Here is a 16,163-nt window from a genome sequence, read left to right as displayed (position 1 = left end):
CCTTGTCACAGCAGCTGTTACTATGTGCATACAGCACCTAGCACAACAGAGCCCTGATCTCAACAGGCCTCTAGGCACTGGTCCTATTGGGTTCTGGGAAGCGGACAGGCACAAGCCCACCCATTGCTCAAGGACCTTCCCCCAGCCTTCGGGGAGGATCCACAAGGTCCAGGAACTCAAATAATTACGGGGGACAACCAAAAATGTAACACGGGCAGGTGTGAAGGTCAAAGGGTCAAACAAAGGGAGCCCAAAGGGGACACCAAGCAGAGAATGCCAGACAGTTCCCACTGCTTCTCGAAGGTGTCAAGGGAGCCAGCAGATGCCACCCAGAGGAACTCCGCCCAGATGCGTGAATGGAGGGCTGACCGGAAATAGGCCCCACAATAGCAAAGAACTCCCTCAGCCAACATCCTCTCCCTGCTGTTGTAGATGGCCGCTTTGGCCATCGCCAGGAGGAAGTTGACAAGGAGGTTCCGCAACTTTGTGGGGCCATGGATAGGGTGTGAGTATAGGAAAAGGTGAGGGGGAAAGTGCAGCCAGAAACGTAAAAGGATGTTCATGAGGAGCCGAAACAGGGGCTGCAACCTGGCGCACTCCAGGTATACATGTGCCAGGGTCTCCCTCATGCTGCAAAAGGGGCAGGCGTCAGGGACGGGGGTTAGGCGCGCCAAGTACATGCCCGTGCTCACGACTCCATGGAGGAGCCGCCAACTAATATTCCGGTGGGCCTTAGGACTAGGGTGGAATATAGGCTGGCCCACTGGGGTTCTTCACTCTCAACAGGTGGCAATAGGTCCCGCCACTTCATATCAGGGCGGGACATGAGGGTGAGGAAATGGAGGATGTAAAGCACAAGCATGTACAGGTGTTTCCTTGGTGTGTTTCAGAAGCGAACCGGCTGCAAATCGTGGAGCCGGCTTGTAGTGTATGGATGGGACTAGGGTGGCCAGATGTCCTGATTTTATAGGGATGGTCCTGATATTTGGGGGCTTTTTCTTATATAGGCTCCTATTACCTCCCACCCTGTCCTGATTTTTCACATCTGTCCCTATGTGGGACAGATGGGGAGGCTCATGGGGCAGGGGCCTGATGAAAAGGTCCGGAGGGCCTGGGGTGCAGGGTGGGCGAGGAACACCCTCCCGCAGGACCCAGTCGAGGTAAACCTGAGCAGTGGGCAGTAAGACTGCCCTCATCTCCTGAAGTATGCACCGGGGAGTACGAAGGGCAAAGAGCCCCATGCACTGAGCAAGCGTCAGGGGATCCACCCAGTCTCCGAGTCCATGGTCATAGTCCAGGTGGTCTCCGACTTTGGTGACTTCTGCCAGGACCAATAACATCTGTGACAGCCAGACATTCCCGAGACAGTCAGACATTCCCTAGTGCTAACATTTACCTTAACACAAACCCTAATGATGAGACTTGAAAATCACTGACAATGAGATGCAGAAGCAATACAAAACGGGAGCCCTTCCTCCATTAGTTCTGGATGATTAGTTTTTGTCCCTTGCGCAACTACTGTCGGCCACTCTCGAGGCCCTTCGCGTGCCCTGTTAAGCAGGACTAGCCCTTGCGTAGCTCCGCGGCGCCCACACTTTCCCGGGAACTTGGCATCTCCTGCTCTCCAGCCCCAGCTGTTGTTCTGCAAGCGAACCAGCGAGAGCGAGAGAGGCGCTCGCCGCTGAAGCAAAGCAAAGGGCTGATTGCCGGAAGTGGGAGCCTTCGCTGAGCCTGCCGGTTAGAAATGGGGCCGAGCGGAGGCGAGGCCGGCTCGGGCTGGCGTTAGGGCGCATGGGGCTGGTCTCCGGGCTGCGATGAGGGGCAGTGCCTGCTGCCTGCCCGGGTTAGAGCCGCCCGCGCCGTGGAGTTAGCGTCTCGCGAGCCGCCCTCTCGGGGAGTCCTTCCCCCGCCTCCCCTCGGGCTTGGCGGGGGATTTTTCAGGCGCAATGTGGCTCCCGCGCTTCTTCCCCAGCGCCTTGCTGGTCTTGGGGCTCGTTTGCAGGCGTGAAGCCTTGGTCAGCTCCAGCGCGGGTAAGATATGAAGGGGGGTGGGATAGGGAAGGAAAGAAAGGGTCCCCTCTGGCCTGGACTATCCGAATAGCCGCCCCCTCCCCCGCCCGCAGCAAAGGCAATCTGTGGCTTGAAATAGAAAGCTGGCTCCTCTTTCACTTCTGCACGGTCAAAACAAGCATGCATGTGTTTTAAGAACAGATCGCTGGCAGCTTCGTTGCCCTCTTTGGATATTTTTGAACTGTGTTTGCAAAAGATACTTTCATAAGCAGGTGGACACCTCGGGATTGTTTGCCTCACAGAGATAATTAATAGCCGGGGATAATCTCTCAGGCTGCGAAGATGATCCTGGATCACAGCTGCTAGAGGCTTCAATGAGCTGAAAATAAGGGGTGGCCTAGAATAGTTTGTCAAAATTCCTAATAATGTCTCAGTCCTGGGGTAGCCGGGTTCCTTCTTGGGATCTTTCTTTATTTGCAAATAACGTTTGAATAGCTGTCAAAGTACTTTGCACACTAGAATGCATTGTGCATAGTGGGGAATTGGCATGAGTTGGGATGGTTATCAAAATCAGGTGGTTTGCATAAGCAGCAAAGTGATCATGAGCACTATAGGCTTTAAAGGAACATGTCATGTGTTTCGTGGGTCAGCGCGCAGTCATATGTTTCGGCAACAGTGATGCTTTTTTCCTGCCGTGAACAAGCATTTCATTATCGAAGAGAGAATTTTAATAGCACTATGGCTAGCCTGTAAGCAACAGTAATGTACTTCTCCTGGAGGGCATTACTTCATTGAATGGTAAAACAGAACAGTCTCAAGACTGGTTAAAAGAAAAATAAGAAATTGAACAACTACTGGTATGCCCTCCTCCTTGAAATATGTACAGTTTCATTCAAACTGTTGGATTGTGATGCACAATGAAGGTTGGACAGTGTGTGTTTGAATAAATAATATATGTGGAAAATAAAGGTCTATCAGGTGGAAGCAATCTGTTTTATGCAAAGATGTCTCTGAAATCTTTTGACGTTCTAGTTGTAACCACATTTTCAGTATGAAGAGATTATAGATGTATTGTTCACAGCACTATAGTTTGAGGCTGTATTAGCATTGCCATAATTATCCTTCTTCTCCCTGGTTCATAAACTGAATGACAGTCTGGATACACTGGATTGAAACTTGCCATGCAAGATCTTAATGCAGAAATGGTTTTTTGGTTGGTTCCAAACTTCTGATGATATCGATCTGTTTTAAGAATTGCAGAAATTGATTTTAATCTCATTTTGCTGACAACTCGTAAACAGTGTGGCTTGTGTTTTAACTTGACATTTCTCTTTCAAAAGCACTAAATTGTGCAAAAAAGTGTTAAGCAACATACCTGAATTTTAGTACTACAGATATCATGGTTAATTCAAGCACGTGGACACTTTTGGATCAGTGTGTCACCATGTTGAGTCAATAGGCAGTAGAGGTTTAAAGAAACTGAATAGTCTAGTAGACCCGTGTGTGGGTTTTTTTTATTTTTTATTAAAGCTTGCAAAGTGTTGATCATCTCTTGGCTAATGATCCAAGAAATAGCCATGACTATGAAGCAAATTGTTCTAAAAGCCTGGTTCTTGAATCTGATGATTCCAAAATAGTTCAGCAGTGCAGTGCCATTATATTGATATAAGTTTGTAGTGTAGACCAAGCTTTAGTGTCTCCATGCATGGCAACTTGATGGAGTGTTGGCCTGAACTCTGAATTTCCTTTTTAGCTGGCCTCTTACAGTGGTTAAGGCACTCAACTACAATCCTGAAGCTCATGAGTTCGAGTTGTGTTCCATCTTGCACTGGAAGGCCACCTCCAGTTCACCCAGCTGCAAAATGGATACCTGGTCCATGGGGTTAGGGATAGTCAAAGGTAGTCTGATGTGACACTGGCCACATCTCTCTCCCTTGTGTACTGTTGGCTATGGAATTGACTTGCCTTCACCACATCAGTTTGGGGGAACTTTGATTTGATTTTTACAACTTTGCTTTAATTTTAATATCGTTTTGTAAAGCATAGAAAATATTTGGTAACAAGGTACTTCCAGCCCTTGTCATATGTAATAAGATTTTACGCCAACATTTAAAAAAATTATGTTTGCTAATTTGGTACACAACTAGAGACACATTGAGTCTCCTTTTCTCCCTCCCCTTGGAGATGCTGAGCTGAAGTTAGTTGGGGGTGTGCTTCTGAAAATCAGGCCCTGAATATCTCAAATTGGGCACCTAAAATTAGTGAGCACTTATGAAAACCTGGGTTGAAGTGGATTGAATCCCTGTGTTTGTAAAATGCTGGTAATGACTTCCTTTCTCACCCAAACGAGACCAAAGGAAGAAGTCGTTTTTCACACTTTTTATGGTTATGTGTTGTTGGTTTCCGCAGTACATTTAAATGGGGAAACAGCAAAGTGATACTGAGATAACCCACTTCCCCTTGGAGGATGCCTGGCTACTGTTGCAAGGCAGACCTACATTTTTATAAAGCTGGTCAAAAAATGTAGGAAACGCACTCAACCAGCTTTAGATTAAAAAAACATATTTAACACATCTATGACCAAACACTTTTTAAAATAAACCTGAAATATAAATTAATAATCCATTTGGCTAGGAGTATCCAGTTATTGTTCATGTGCTTTGTATTAACAATATATCTTCTGAGTTTGGAGGAAGTGGCTGGGTTTTCTTTGCTAGCTCTCTAATTAACTCTTTCAAATGTATATTGGTGTATGAAAGAAGTTAGGTGTGTCCGATCGGTGTCCTTGCAAATGCATTACAGGATGTGTGTGACTATCTAGTTTCTAATACTCCCCTTGTAATCTCTGCTGAAATTCTAATTATGCACAGCAGTACTACTGGGTGATCAACACCAGGTTGGTACAGGAGACTTAGGCTATCATATTTCACAGGGATTCTTTCTCTTCCCTCAAATGGAAGAAAACCGTTGTATTTGCCTGTCACATAATGGCACAGCACTGCAACAGTCGTGTTTATAGTGCAGATAGGGTAACAATGCCTTTGTAACAAAGTGAAAGCTTTGTGTAGTCTATGCTGTCCTCTAGTTTCAGTGAGCCAGTTAAGAGACCTAGCACAGGTGGAACTTAACTGACTTGACTCCCTTTCCAGGGTCTGCTATAGTTGCAGTGTGTTTGGGGGCTTGTCAGTGGCCCTTCCTTATGCTGATAGTTCCTGCACATAAAATACCAACATATAAAAGGGCCCTCTAGACAGTCTTAAAGACTTGGAGTCCCTTGTGACATTTTAAGAGTAAAAGGAGGGACTATAGAGGAGTGGTTGGGTTTCCCCTACCCTTTTATTTGCTGAGTTAATTTGGTTCCGCTGTGAATGTGGGTCCTTGATTGAGAGAGTTTATATGGAATCATTGAGACAAACATGGAAACAACTCAAGGTGATTTTTGCCTAGTGGGAAAATTGAATGGCTTGGGGGAGTAGTCTGGTAGCCAAATGCAAGTTTTTGGGAATACCTTGTTTTAGTGTCCATACAGTGTTGGTTTGTGTGTGTGGCTTTTTTTTTTTTTTTTTTTTTTGTGTGGATTCTGAATTGGAAAAACCCTAAATTCTAAAAAAAACTGCCTGATGACCCCTTGTCACTGCTTAGCACTTAATTCCACACCGCTCCTGATTCACAAGTGAGGTGACAGTGAAACCCCCTCTCAATGAATTTCATTTTTTTAATAAACTTCACACTAATATTTTGTTATGGAACATAAGTTAGCTAGAAGGGTACATATGTTATCTCCGTATTAGTGTCTGTATTAAGAATATACCTTACTAGTATGTTCCCTTCTCTCCCAGAGACACAAGGCAATCTATTGTTCTCTGAACATGCTCACTTACGGTATGTCCAGACTGCGATCAATGTATCGGGGATGGATATATCGCGTCAGACATACTCACTCCTGAGAAGTAATGTCTATAACTGTCCAATATTTCAAAATTAACAGATTATAAACAAACACTTGGTGCAGGAAAACAGCTGACCATGTTCCAGGAATATGGAAAGGTATATGCAAGGGCATGTACTTCAAAACCACCTTCATGAGGCAGAAATACAAGAGATCCACAAAGAAGAAATCAAGTCAAGTATTCCTGCAGTTGCAAGAGACGGCGAAAGCATTAATAAGAAGCTAGAGCTGTGTATTGATCCCTTAAACCCCACTAAGCACCCAGAGGAAATAATAAACATTGTCAGTGGTAGAGTGGCACCGCTATCCATCAGTGTAGATGACACAATTGGAATTCACCAAATGTAAGAATTTGAACGTAGCTGGCCCAGAGGGTTCTGTAACACAATACGAAGGATAGCAGAGCCGCTAGCATGGACAAAGCATGTAGAGGTTTGTCCAACTAAGGCATTTGACACTTGCGTACAAGCAAGTTAACGAGAGGTTGCCATGAAGAATATTTTGTCACATGAGTTGGTTCCTGTACCAATGTCAATGTTCTCTGATGCTGGTGACATGAGGCTTTCCAAGACTAAGTTTAAGCTAAAGAACCAGCTGCAGATAGGTGTTAACTAGACATACTTAACAAGACATCACCTGTAAAGTCATTCTTTCAGTGGTATGCTGGCCAGCAAGTGATATTCAAGGACTGTGTCCAATTTCTGAGACTTCACTGAACACAAGCTAGCTGTAGGTGATGTACACCTTGTCTTTGAAAAGTGCAAAGACCTCATCACAAAGAGTGTCACAAGATCAAGCAGAGCTACAGAAGCAAGCAGGATGCATCAGCTGAGTGCAAGTACGGAGCTACTGCCACAGAAAGTTGTTTTGACAGTAACTGGAAACAAGAAACTGTTGATTAACATCATTTGTACAGATCTCATTCAAGACCAGAATTTTGACCAAGAGAACCTATTCGAGCACAAGCTAGTCACTGCAGGTAGAGACCACACCCCAGTTGAAGTAAAGAAGGAGGTGTGGTGATCCACAGGGAAGATATGGCCACCTGAGGAGTCAGACAACCTCCTTGTACAACAAATGGTGATGGTTGTGAAAGAGAATCCTGTGGGAATTATCAGATAACACTGATGTTTGTCTTACTCTTGCATCATCACCTGGAACAGGGCCTAATTTCTTAAGTGATTATGGAATCTCTAGTACAAGAGAGAGCTGTAATAGACATTCATGCTACTGCAGAGCAATACTAGAACATTGTGCCTGGACTGTTAGTTGCCCTTGCACCCTTGGGCAGTGATGCAGTAGCATCCTATTTTGTTGAACTGTGTTGAAGATTCTGTGAGCTGGTTGACATCAGTGCAGCAGTGCCTGATGGCTTTGAACTGGCAAACAAACTGTGCCACCATGTCAGAAGCATGGGAGAAATAACGTGCAGTGAAAATTGGTAAAGGTACCACATCAACACCAAAGCTCAGCTCCCTACCACCACCAACTGAAGCATTTTATAGAAAATGACCACATCTTCAGGCACAAGTGTGGGAAAAGTACTTTGGAGTATTTGGTTAAAATATTACTATAACTTTAACAAATATATATTTTGAATTTGTTCACATTAAAAAGTGTTCAACATATGAATTGAAAATTAAGGTTCATACTGTACCCCCCATCTCTTGTCTCATATACTTGAATTATTCATATACATATTAATGATATTGCAAATATTAATACATGAAATGCATGTATTAACTCTTGTGCCTTGTTTTTTATGTGAACACTTGATGATGGGTGGGGTGGCAAGGCAGAGATGAAATGTTGATAATTCCAAATGCTCAACAGTGATAATCATCAGGCAGACTTTTAAAATTTGTAGTCTTGAGATACAAAATTCACAAAAAACCTTGTATGGACCCTAAAGCAAGGCTGACTAGATTGGCGCTGGACTAGAGTGGTAATGGGACATACATGTTCCTGGGCTGTTAAGCACTCTCCAAAAATGCAAGATCCCTGGCCCCCAAAAGGGTGAATATCAAAGGCCATGATGCTGTACTGAGCTTGATGCAGGTGAATCCCTGCCTCATCAGTCCAGGAGGAGGGTCAAAACTAGCATCCTCCAGAGAGAGGATGGAATACAATACAAAGTGATGAAGCAGTGGGTTTTGAGATGCACCTACTTATTTAGTTCTACAGTTTTTCTGTTCTACATTAAAATCATTGTGCTCTGATCTTATTGTTAATGAATATCCAGTAAGCAAACACTAAGTAATATTTGCCAAATGCTGCTGCCTCTACTTATATTTTGCTTTTAATTCCAGTTCCAGCAAACAAAATTCCTTGTTATCTCTAGGTCACAAGTTCAAATCCAGCCAGGTTTGGTAGCAACCAAAAGTCATCACCATCTGGCTGTTTGTTAACCTTCTAGAAGGGAGGCAAAGAATGGAATAGACCTGTAGACTGAACTAAGCTAATATCCCCTAGAGGTGATCATTCAGGTTTGGGTTTCCTGATCCCACTTTTTTTGTCCAGTGACTAAGGTATGGTCTTGGAGGACGTGGATTCTATTTCTGGTTCTGCTATGTGAATTTGGGCAGATAACGTCACCTCTCTGTTTCCCTCCCACTTTTGTCTACTTAAACAGAAAGCTCTCTAGCGCAATGGGGCCTCAAACTCAGCTGAGCCCCCTAAGTGCTACTGTGATAACTATATTCAATGCCGAGAAGGCTGTAGCAATACAGTGAAGTGGTAGTGCAGGCTATGTATTGATCTGTGGGTGGAGGATTTTGTTCCCCTGGCTGTCAATATGACACTTTTCACCAGTATTAAGCTTCCCTGCTGCGTAGACTGTCGGTCCTTCATCAGTTAAGACTGAGCCAATCGGATAGCTCAGTGGTTTGAGCATTGGCCTGGGATATCTCCATTAATTATTATTATTATTACAACACATCTTCCAATCTTCTCTCGCTCTGGCCATCCATCACCATGCTTGTCCATATCTCCTTGTTAGGAAATCATCCCACTTCTTTGGAGGCCGACTGTGTGGCCGTTTCAGTTCTTGCGGATACCACTCAGATATAGCTGCAGTCCATCTGTTGTCACTGCCCTGGTCAGTGTTCTGCAGTTATAAGTGCACACTGAGAGAGTTGTCCGGTTTCCTTTTGGCAACCTGGCACCTGAGATTCTTTTCAGCCTCTCATCGATCGAATGCCTCACTGCCTCCGGAGTGGGGATCAAGGGACGTGCAGAGAACTGAGACTCGGTTTTCCGTGTTGTTTTAGCCATTATTTTCAGCCACCCGCTGGCGGGGCTGTCAGTGGCGCGTTTACCTCCTCAATTTAGCTAGCTTACAACCTCAGAAAGAGGGATTATACGCCCCTCCGCAGAGGAAGCAAACCTCTCGCTGGGCTGACAGTCCGACACCTTGATAGCATGGTTAGACCTGCCGGAGAATACACTCCACTACCATCGCTGTCGAACAGCCAGGGTCACCGCTGTGCCACATTGAGGCTCGAGGTAGGATTTGCAGCAGTAGACTGAAGCTTCCCTGAACTTGTAACAATTGTGTATTAAACTGCCCATGGCTTAAACATGTATTTTTATGCCTTTATACACCCTGACATGTAACTGAGAACTTGTCATATAATGGTGAGGGACTCCTAAGTAGGCTGTTTCTTTTCCATTCATCGCTTGTTGACGCAACCAGTAATGCTGTACAAGCAGAACACGTGTCTGCTTGGGATGCCAAAATAATTAGAGACTTTTAATAGGAAACTTTTAATAGTAAACCTCAGAGTAAGGAATCTTCCAACTTGATATAACTGAATGGGAGGGAAAGCCTCTATCTTGGCTCTCCTAAACTCTTAATAAATGATGCATTTCATCTGTAGGTGTTACCTTTGGTTGTTTACAGGCCTCTGTAGAAACAAGTTGATCAGGTTTCGATGGACAGACTGATCTTGGACACTGCAGAACAAACACCTCCGTTGGCACCCTTTGGGGGCTTTTTTGCATAGGCATGGAGATTGAACTGCCCTCTCAGCTTGCTTAATGAGAACAAAGATGAATTGAACCCTTATTCCCAGGGCTTAATTTGTAATGAAAGAGTTGCCGGGACTCAAGCAATTTTTTTTATATTAATAACTAATGCGCCCAGCCCAGAGATGCCAGGGCTATGAGGTGCCGGGGCTCAGCACTGGCAAGCCCTGGCATAAATTAAGCACTGCTTGTTCCTGTAGTTTGGGGCTGAGGCAGTGGGGAAAACCTTTCACTGGCCATACTGTGTCTGTACTGTGGCTAAACAAGAGTTAATTTTCCATAACCTTTTTCTCTTTTGTGTGAATTTAGTGCCTGTGAAAAATTCCTCTTTGATTCTAGCTGTTGAAACTGCTCGATTCTAGAAGGCAGCTTTTTTTGTTGTAGTTAAAAGCCAAACACCAAGAATCCATTTTCTTTTCCTTTTGGAGTAAGAAATAAGTTCACTTTCATTAATAGATCAGGCTACTGCTTTAATTGTGGCATTCTTTGCTATGTTCTGTATTGTGTTTATAAATTAGATTTAAGGAAGATCAATGTCTGAAATGGTATGCTCAGAGGCTGCACTGAGGGGAAGCCTAATATGTGACAGATGACTCAAAAGTAGGCATGTTATCAAGTCTATCAAGTGGTGTTTATGTGGCCTGCATGGCATATTAGTTCTGCAGAATCTGTAAACACTTTTAATATGAAATCTTTTAGCACCCAGGAAGGTAACTATCAGAATGTGAACAGAGGATAGTGGCTGTGTTGTCTTCTTGAATCTGCAGACAACCTGAAACAATGGTTGCAAACTGTGACTGTTTGATTGCTGATAAGGTGGAAGGGACTGGAAGTTGTTGCATGGAAGAAACTATGGAAGAGAGACATTCAAAGAAAAGAAACAGACGGATGATGAAAGAAGAGAAATAATAACAGGGATCCTAAAAGTGAGCTTATTTCCCAGTGAATGATGCTGAATGCAGCATCAAGGTACTACAAAACAAAAGCTAAGTTTTGAGTTATAACTCTGCCCTGGCTCTTTGTATAAACTTCTTGTTGGCATAAATGGCAATTATCCCTATGGACTGAAGGAAATATGGAGTACTAAATCTGTAATTATGGCCCATGAACAATAATTAGAACTGGACTTCAGACCTCTCCACCGAACGTGTTTTGAAATTGACTCTAAAAGAACTGCTGTTTGTGCGCTGACCTTATTTTTTCTGGATGATCCATTCAGGTGGAAGTGATTTGGAGCCAGCTCGAGGCCACAGAATAAGACTGGCAAAATAATTTAACAAACACTAACTGTATATAAGGGCTTATCTACACATGGGTTATTCTGAAATAACTCCCAAGTGTGCACACTCTTATTGTGGATTAAGCTAAACTGGAAAAAAACACTCTTATTTCCAGAATAAGGGTTGGTCTACACTGAAAAGTTACATCAGCATAGCTACCTCTCAAGGTAATCCACACCAGAGAGTAGTTAAACCAGTCTAACCTGCAGACCTTCGAGGAAAGAATCCTCACATGGTCACACTGATTAATGTTCAGCTGGTGTGAAAAAACAGCTGAGTAGGCATTATGAGTCGTGATCCGTTTTGAGCAGTCAGCATATTGAGCTGTTACTTTAAGCACTGTGGGTTTTGTTGCTAACTATTAACTATGGTGTGAAGCACAGATCCCCACCTCCACCCCCTGTTAGGGTTAGTTCTATTCTTTCTTCTCCGCGCGCGCCCACTCCCCCCCCCCCCCCCCCACACACACACAGGGAAAAAAAATGAAAAAAATTCACACACACCCCCGAAACTCGTCTCTATTTTTTTATATATTAAAAGTGTTAATGAGTGTTTTAAAAAAACAAACAAAAAAACCACCTATGGTAAATGGTAACAGTTTTCAGAGCGGTAGCTGTGTTAGTCAGCAAAAACAACGAGGAGTCCTTGTGGCACCTTAGAGACTAACAAATTTATTTGGGCATAAACTTTCGTGGGCTAAAACCCATTTCATCAGATGCGTGAAGTGAAAAATACAGGAGCAGGTATAAATACATGAAAGTATGGGGGTTGCTTTACCAAGTGTGAGGTCCATCTAACAAGATGAAATCAAGTAATAGCAGGATACCAAGGGCAGAAAAATAACTTTCGAAGTGGTAAGAGAGTGGCCCATTACAGACAGTTGACAAGAAGGTGTGAGTAACAGTAGGGAAAAAATAGTATTGGGGAAATTAAGTTTAGGTTTTGTAATGATCCAACTACTCCCAGTCTTTATTCAGGCCTAATCTGATGGTATCTAGTTTGCTAATTAATTCCAGTTCTCCAGCTTCACATTTGTCTGTTTTTGAAGTCTTTTTGTTGAAGAATTGCCACTTTTAGGTCTGTTGTTTATTTGTTGTTTTAGGTCTGTTATAGTAAATGGTAGTTACTTTAAAGTTGCAACTCCTTAGACTATGTCTCCATTACAGAGATAAGTTGACACAAGTTACGCTGATTATCGTAAACTGCTCTAATTACGTTGCTTGTGCATGTTCACACAACACTCCTTTTGTCAGCAGAGCCTGTTCAGCTTCTGCTCTAACATCCACAGTGAGAACAGTGGACTGTGGGTAACTATCAGTCTGTGCTACACTGCACTTTCTGCAGCTAGGAGTTGTGGGAAGGCAAAGTGGATCACAGTGCATCATAGGTTCAGGCTCAACATCCCATGATGCAGCTTTTTCTGTCCCATCATTCCATGGGCTTCCGACTACATTTCGTGCCATTTTTCAACAGTCCCTGGTTACTCTGTGCCCGCCATCTCCACCTGAAAGCATGGATCCTGCATTGCTCTCTACTGTTGTGGTCAGTGTTATAAAGGACAATACAGCTGATCATGCAGTATCTTATGAGCTTCAAATCTGAACAGGAATCTGTCATGCCTGCCCTGCTGTGTGCCATGGAAAGAAACCATACCAGATTACTTTTGGCATTCATGGAGCAGCTGCACACGGTGGTGGGATCACATCTTTATTCACACCTGGGATGATGAGCAGTGGCTGCAGAACTCTTGGATCCGCAAAGACACCTTCCTGGAACTGTGTGTAGAGCATGCCCTAGCACTGTGGCACAAGGACACCAAAATGAGAGCTGCCCTCTCGGTGGAGAAGCGCATGGCGATTGCTGTGTGGAAGCTGACCGCTCCAGACTGCTACCGGTTGGTCGTGAATCAGTTTGGAGTCGGGAAGTCCACAATGGGGGGTTGCTTCCTAGCTGTGATTTGTAGTCTGTAAATGTGCCAGTGTATTAATTCCTGCAGCAACCACTGTGTGTAGGAGACAAAAAAAATTGATTATTTTTGAGTATTTTTTTTTATTAAACAGCAATAATTAATGCACAGAAAACGCTTAGTTGAAAGGGACCTACCACTGAGAGGAACACTCTCGTGATGGAGGCTCTCGTAGCTGTAGGTAAATCCAGCTTTCTTTTTGGAAGGGGTAGAGTGAACAGGGTACTGCGATGGACCAGGAAGATGCAAGGAATGTGTGGGAGGAGTTTGGGGAGGGCATGGCAAGCTGTTCTGTATGGGCCGTGGGGTGGGGTGGGGGAGCACACAGGTTTTCTGCCTGCAGCACAGTTAGGGACTTCAACATCTCTGGCCCTCTATCACTTTTATCATCCATTCCTGGCCCACTAAAATTCCCTCCTGGCCCAGCTTCCTGTCCTGGCTATCTATCTTAATCATTCATTAATTGTCTCCCCAACCTGTGTTCTTGATTTGTGGCATCAGAGGATTGGAGCACCTCCCCAAAACTTGTCGTCCTTGCTCCTCCTGGGTCACTTCCTTATCTGACAGAGGCACTCCGCCGGTGTGTAGGGCCACATCTACAGAAGCGCAAGAAACAGTAAACAGAGGCACAATTTTTGGAGCACTTACAGCATTGAATCATAATAGTAAAATACACCTCTTTCTCACTGTCCCTTGGCAAGTCCACAGCTCGGCAAACACCCTAAATGTGGTGAGTTCGGCTTGGGGGGTGGTGGGGAGTTTCAAGATGGGGCAAAAGGTCTTGGTGACTTTAAAGGGACCACTGCAAGCGACTATGGAAAATATTGTAAATTCTGCCACCATTTTGCACAGGTGGGGTAATTGAAGCCGATATCTCACTCCTGAGGGTAAGCAAGGATGTATCTCCTGCACGTGTGCGGCTTCAGACCTGGTCCCTATGTGATTACTGATTAGCGAGAAAAAGTTACCTACAATGGGGGAAGGAACAAAGCAGCTCTGCCAAGGAACCTTTAGCAGAGGATTGGCAAGTACCTCCAGGAAAGTTTCCTAGATACCTCTCTGAAGGATTCCCGTGAAATCTGTGTGTTCCGCAGGGTCTCCACTGCAAAGCTGCACAAGGGAATGTGAAGCAGACACAAACACAGCTCGTTTTGGACATTACTATCCCTTAACTCACTTCTAGCATATAACAAAATAAAGGACAGCTCTGCCTCCTGTAACTGAGCAGTATCAACTCAAAATGAGCACTTACCAGAGCTCCTCTCTCTTGCATCAAGCGCGCCAGAGTGCTGGGACTGGCTCGAACCTTCTGGGGTTAAGAAGTGTTCCTGGCTTGACACGCTACCAGGTGACCCTATTGCTTGTCTTATCTCATCCTCCAACTTCACTTCTTTGTCAACCACTTCGTCCTCGGGGTTGAGTCCACTGGCCGCTGTCTCCAACCCCCCTGAAGTATCCGTGGGGCTCTTGGTAGTGGAGATGGGGTCACCACCAAGGATGGCATCCAGCTCCTTGTAGAAGCGGAAAGTCTTCAGTGTAGCACCAGTGACAGTTTGACTCCCTTGCTTTCTGGTATGCTTGCCTCAGCTTCTTTATCTTCGCACAGCACTGATGCATGTCCCGTTCATAGCCCTTATCCAACATGCCATGGAAATCTGCCCATAGGTGTAGAAGTTTTTATGACTGGCGCGGAGCTGGGACTGTACAACCTCCTCTCTCTACAGAGCCAGCAGATCCAACTACTCTAGTGTACTTCATGCGGGAGATCATTTAGTGTGTGGAGCTGCTATGGTCAGCTGGAAAGAGGCAATGTGAGCTCTCCATGCCGAGCAAACAGGAAGTGGAATTTCAAAAATTCCTGTCCCTTTAAAGCGGGAGGGGTGGATGCCGGTGTACCTGGGTATAGGGCAGTGGAGTTTTGATCTGCGGACCAGAGCTGTCAGGGTGGGCATTGTGAGACACCTCCCAAAGGCTTTTTATGGTGACATAACCTGCGTCAATCTAACTTTTGCTGCAAAAAGCCCTACACCTCTCCTCAAAGTGGCTTTATTTTGGTGGCATAGCAGGAGAGTTAAATCAGCGGGAGGAGCATTGTAGTGTGTACACCTCCACTGTTTTGTCAACGAAAGCTGACTTTTGTAAACAAAACACTTTAGTGTAGACAAGGTCTTCGTGAAGGTTGAGATGGGGGGAGAAAATGCATTCCTTGCAGTCTTGGTGAAAGGCCTGTGTTGTATGAAGTGAAAACTAAAACCGTAGATGGTGCTATTGTTACAATGAACGGGACCATCTGAAAGCATACTATAGAGCAGGGGTAGGCAACCTATGGCACGCGTACCAAAGACGATACGCGTACCAATTTCAGTGGCACTCACACTGCCCGGGTCCTGGCCACCAGTCCGGGGGGGCTCTGCATTTTAATTTAATTTTAAATGAAGCTTCTTAAACATTTAAAAAACCTTATTTACTTTACAACAATAGTTTATTTATATATTATAGAGTTATAGAAAGAGACCATCTAAAAACGTTAAAATGTATTATTGGCACGCGAAACCTTAAATTAGAGTGAATAAATGAAGACTCGGCACATCACTTCTGAAAGGTTGCCGACCCCTGCTATAGAGACAGCTGCTTTTTAGGGCATGTCTACATTACCCGCTGGATCCACGAGTAACGATAATCCAGCGGGAGTCGATTTATCGTGTCTAGACTAGATGTGATAAATTGACCGCCGAGCACTCTCCCGTCGACTCCGGTACTCCACCGGAGTGAGAGGCACAGGCGAAGTCGATGGGAGAGTGTCAGCCGTCGACTTACCACAGTGAAGACACTGCGGTAAGTAGATCTAAGTACATCAACTTCAGCTACGTTATTCACGTAGCTGAAGTTGCATAACTTGGATCGTCCCCCCCACTTCTCCCATAGACCAGGC

General features: G+C 44.6%; 1 protein-coding gene across 1 annotated transcript in view; it reads left to right on the top strand.

Annotated features, from left to right (window-relative positions):
* Positions 1 to 1,527: 1,527 nt before the first annotated feature.
* The window catches only part of TM7SF3 (transmembrane 7 superfamily member 3), a 33,643-nt gene continuing 19,007 nt past the window's right edge, over positions 1,528 to 16,163 (top strand). Inside the window, exon 1 of the mRNA XM_005296661.5 lies at positions 1,528 to 2,031. Within this exon, the coding sequence (XP_005296718.2) occupies positions 1,947 to 2,031 (85 nt within the window). The 5' untranslated portion in view covers positions 1,528 to 1,946. The remainder of the gene's footprint in view (positions 2,032 to 16,163) is intronic.

The sequence above is a fragment of the Chrysemys picta genome, chromosome 1 (assembly GCF_011386835.1).
Source record: "Chrysemys picta bellii isolate R12L10 chromosome 1, ASM1138683v2, whole genome shotgun sequence".
In the NCBI taxonomy this organism is placed as follows: domain Eukaryota; kingdom Metazoa; phylum Chordata; order Testudines; family Emydidae; genus Chrysemys; species Chrysemys picta.
This window is presented reverse-complemented; position numbering and strand designations above follow the sequence as displayed.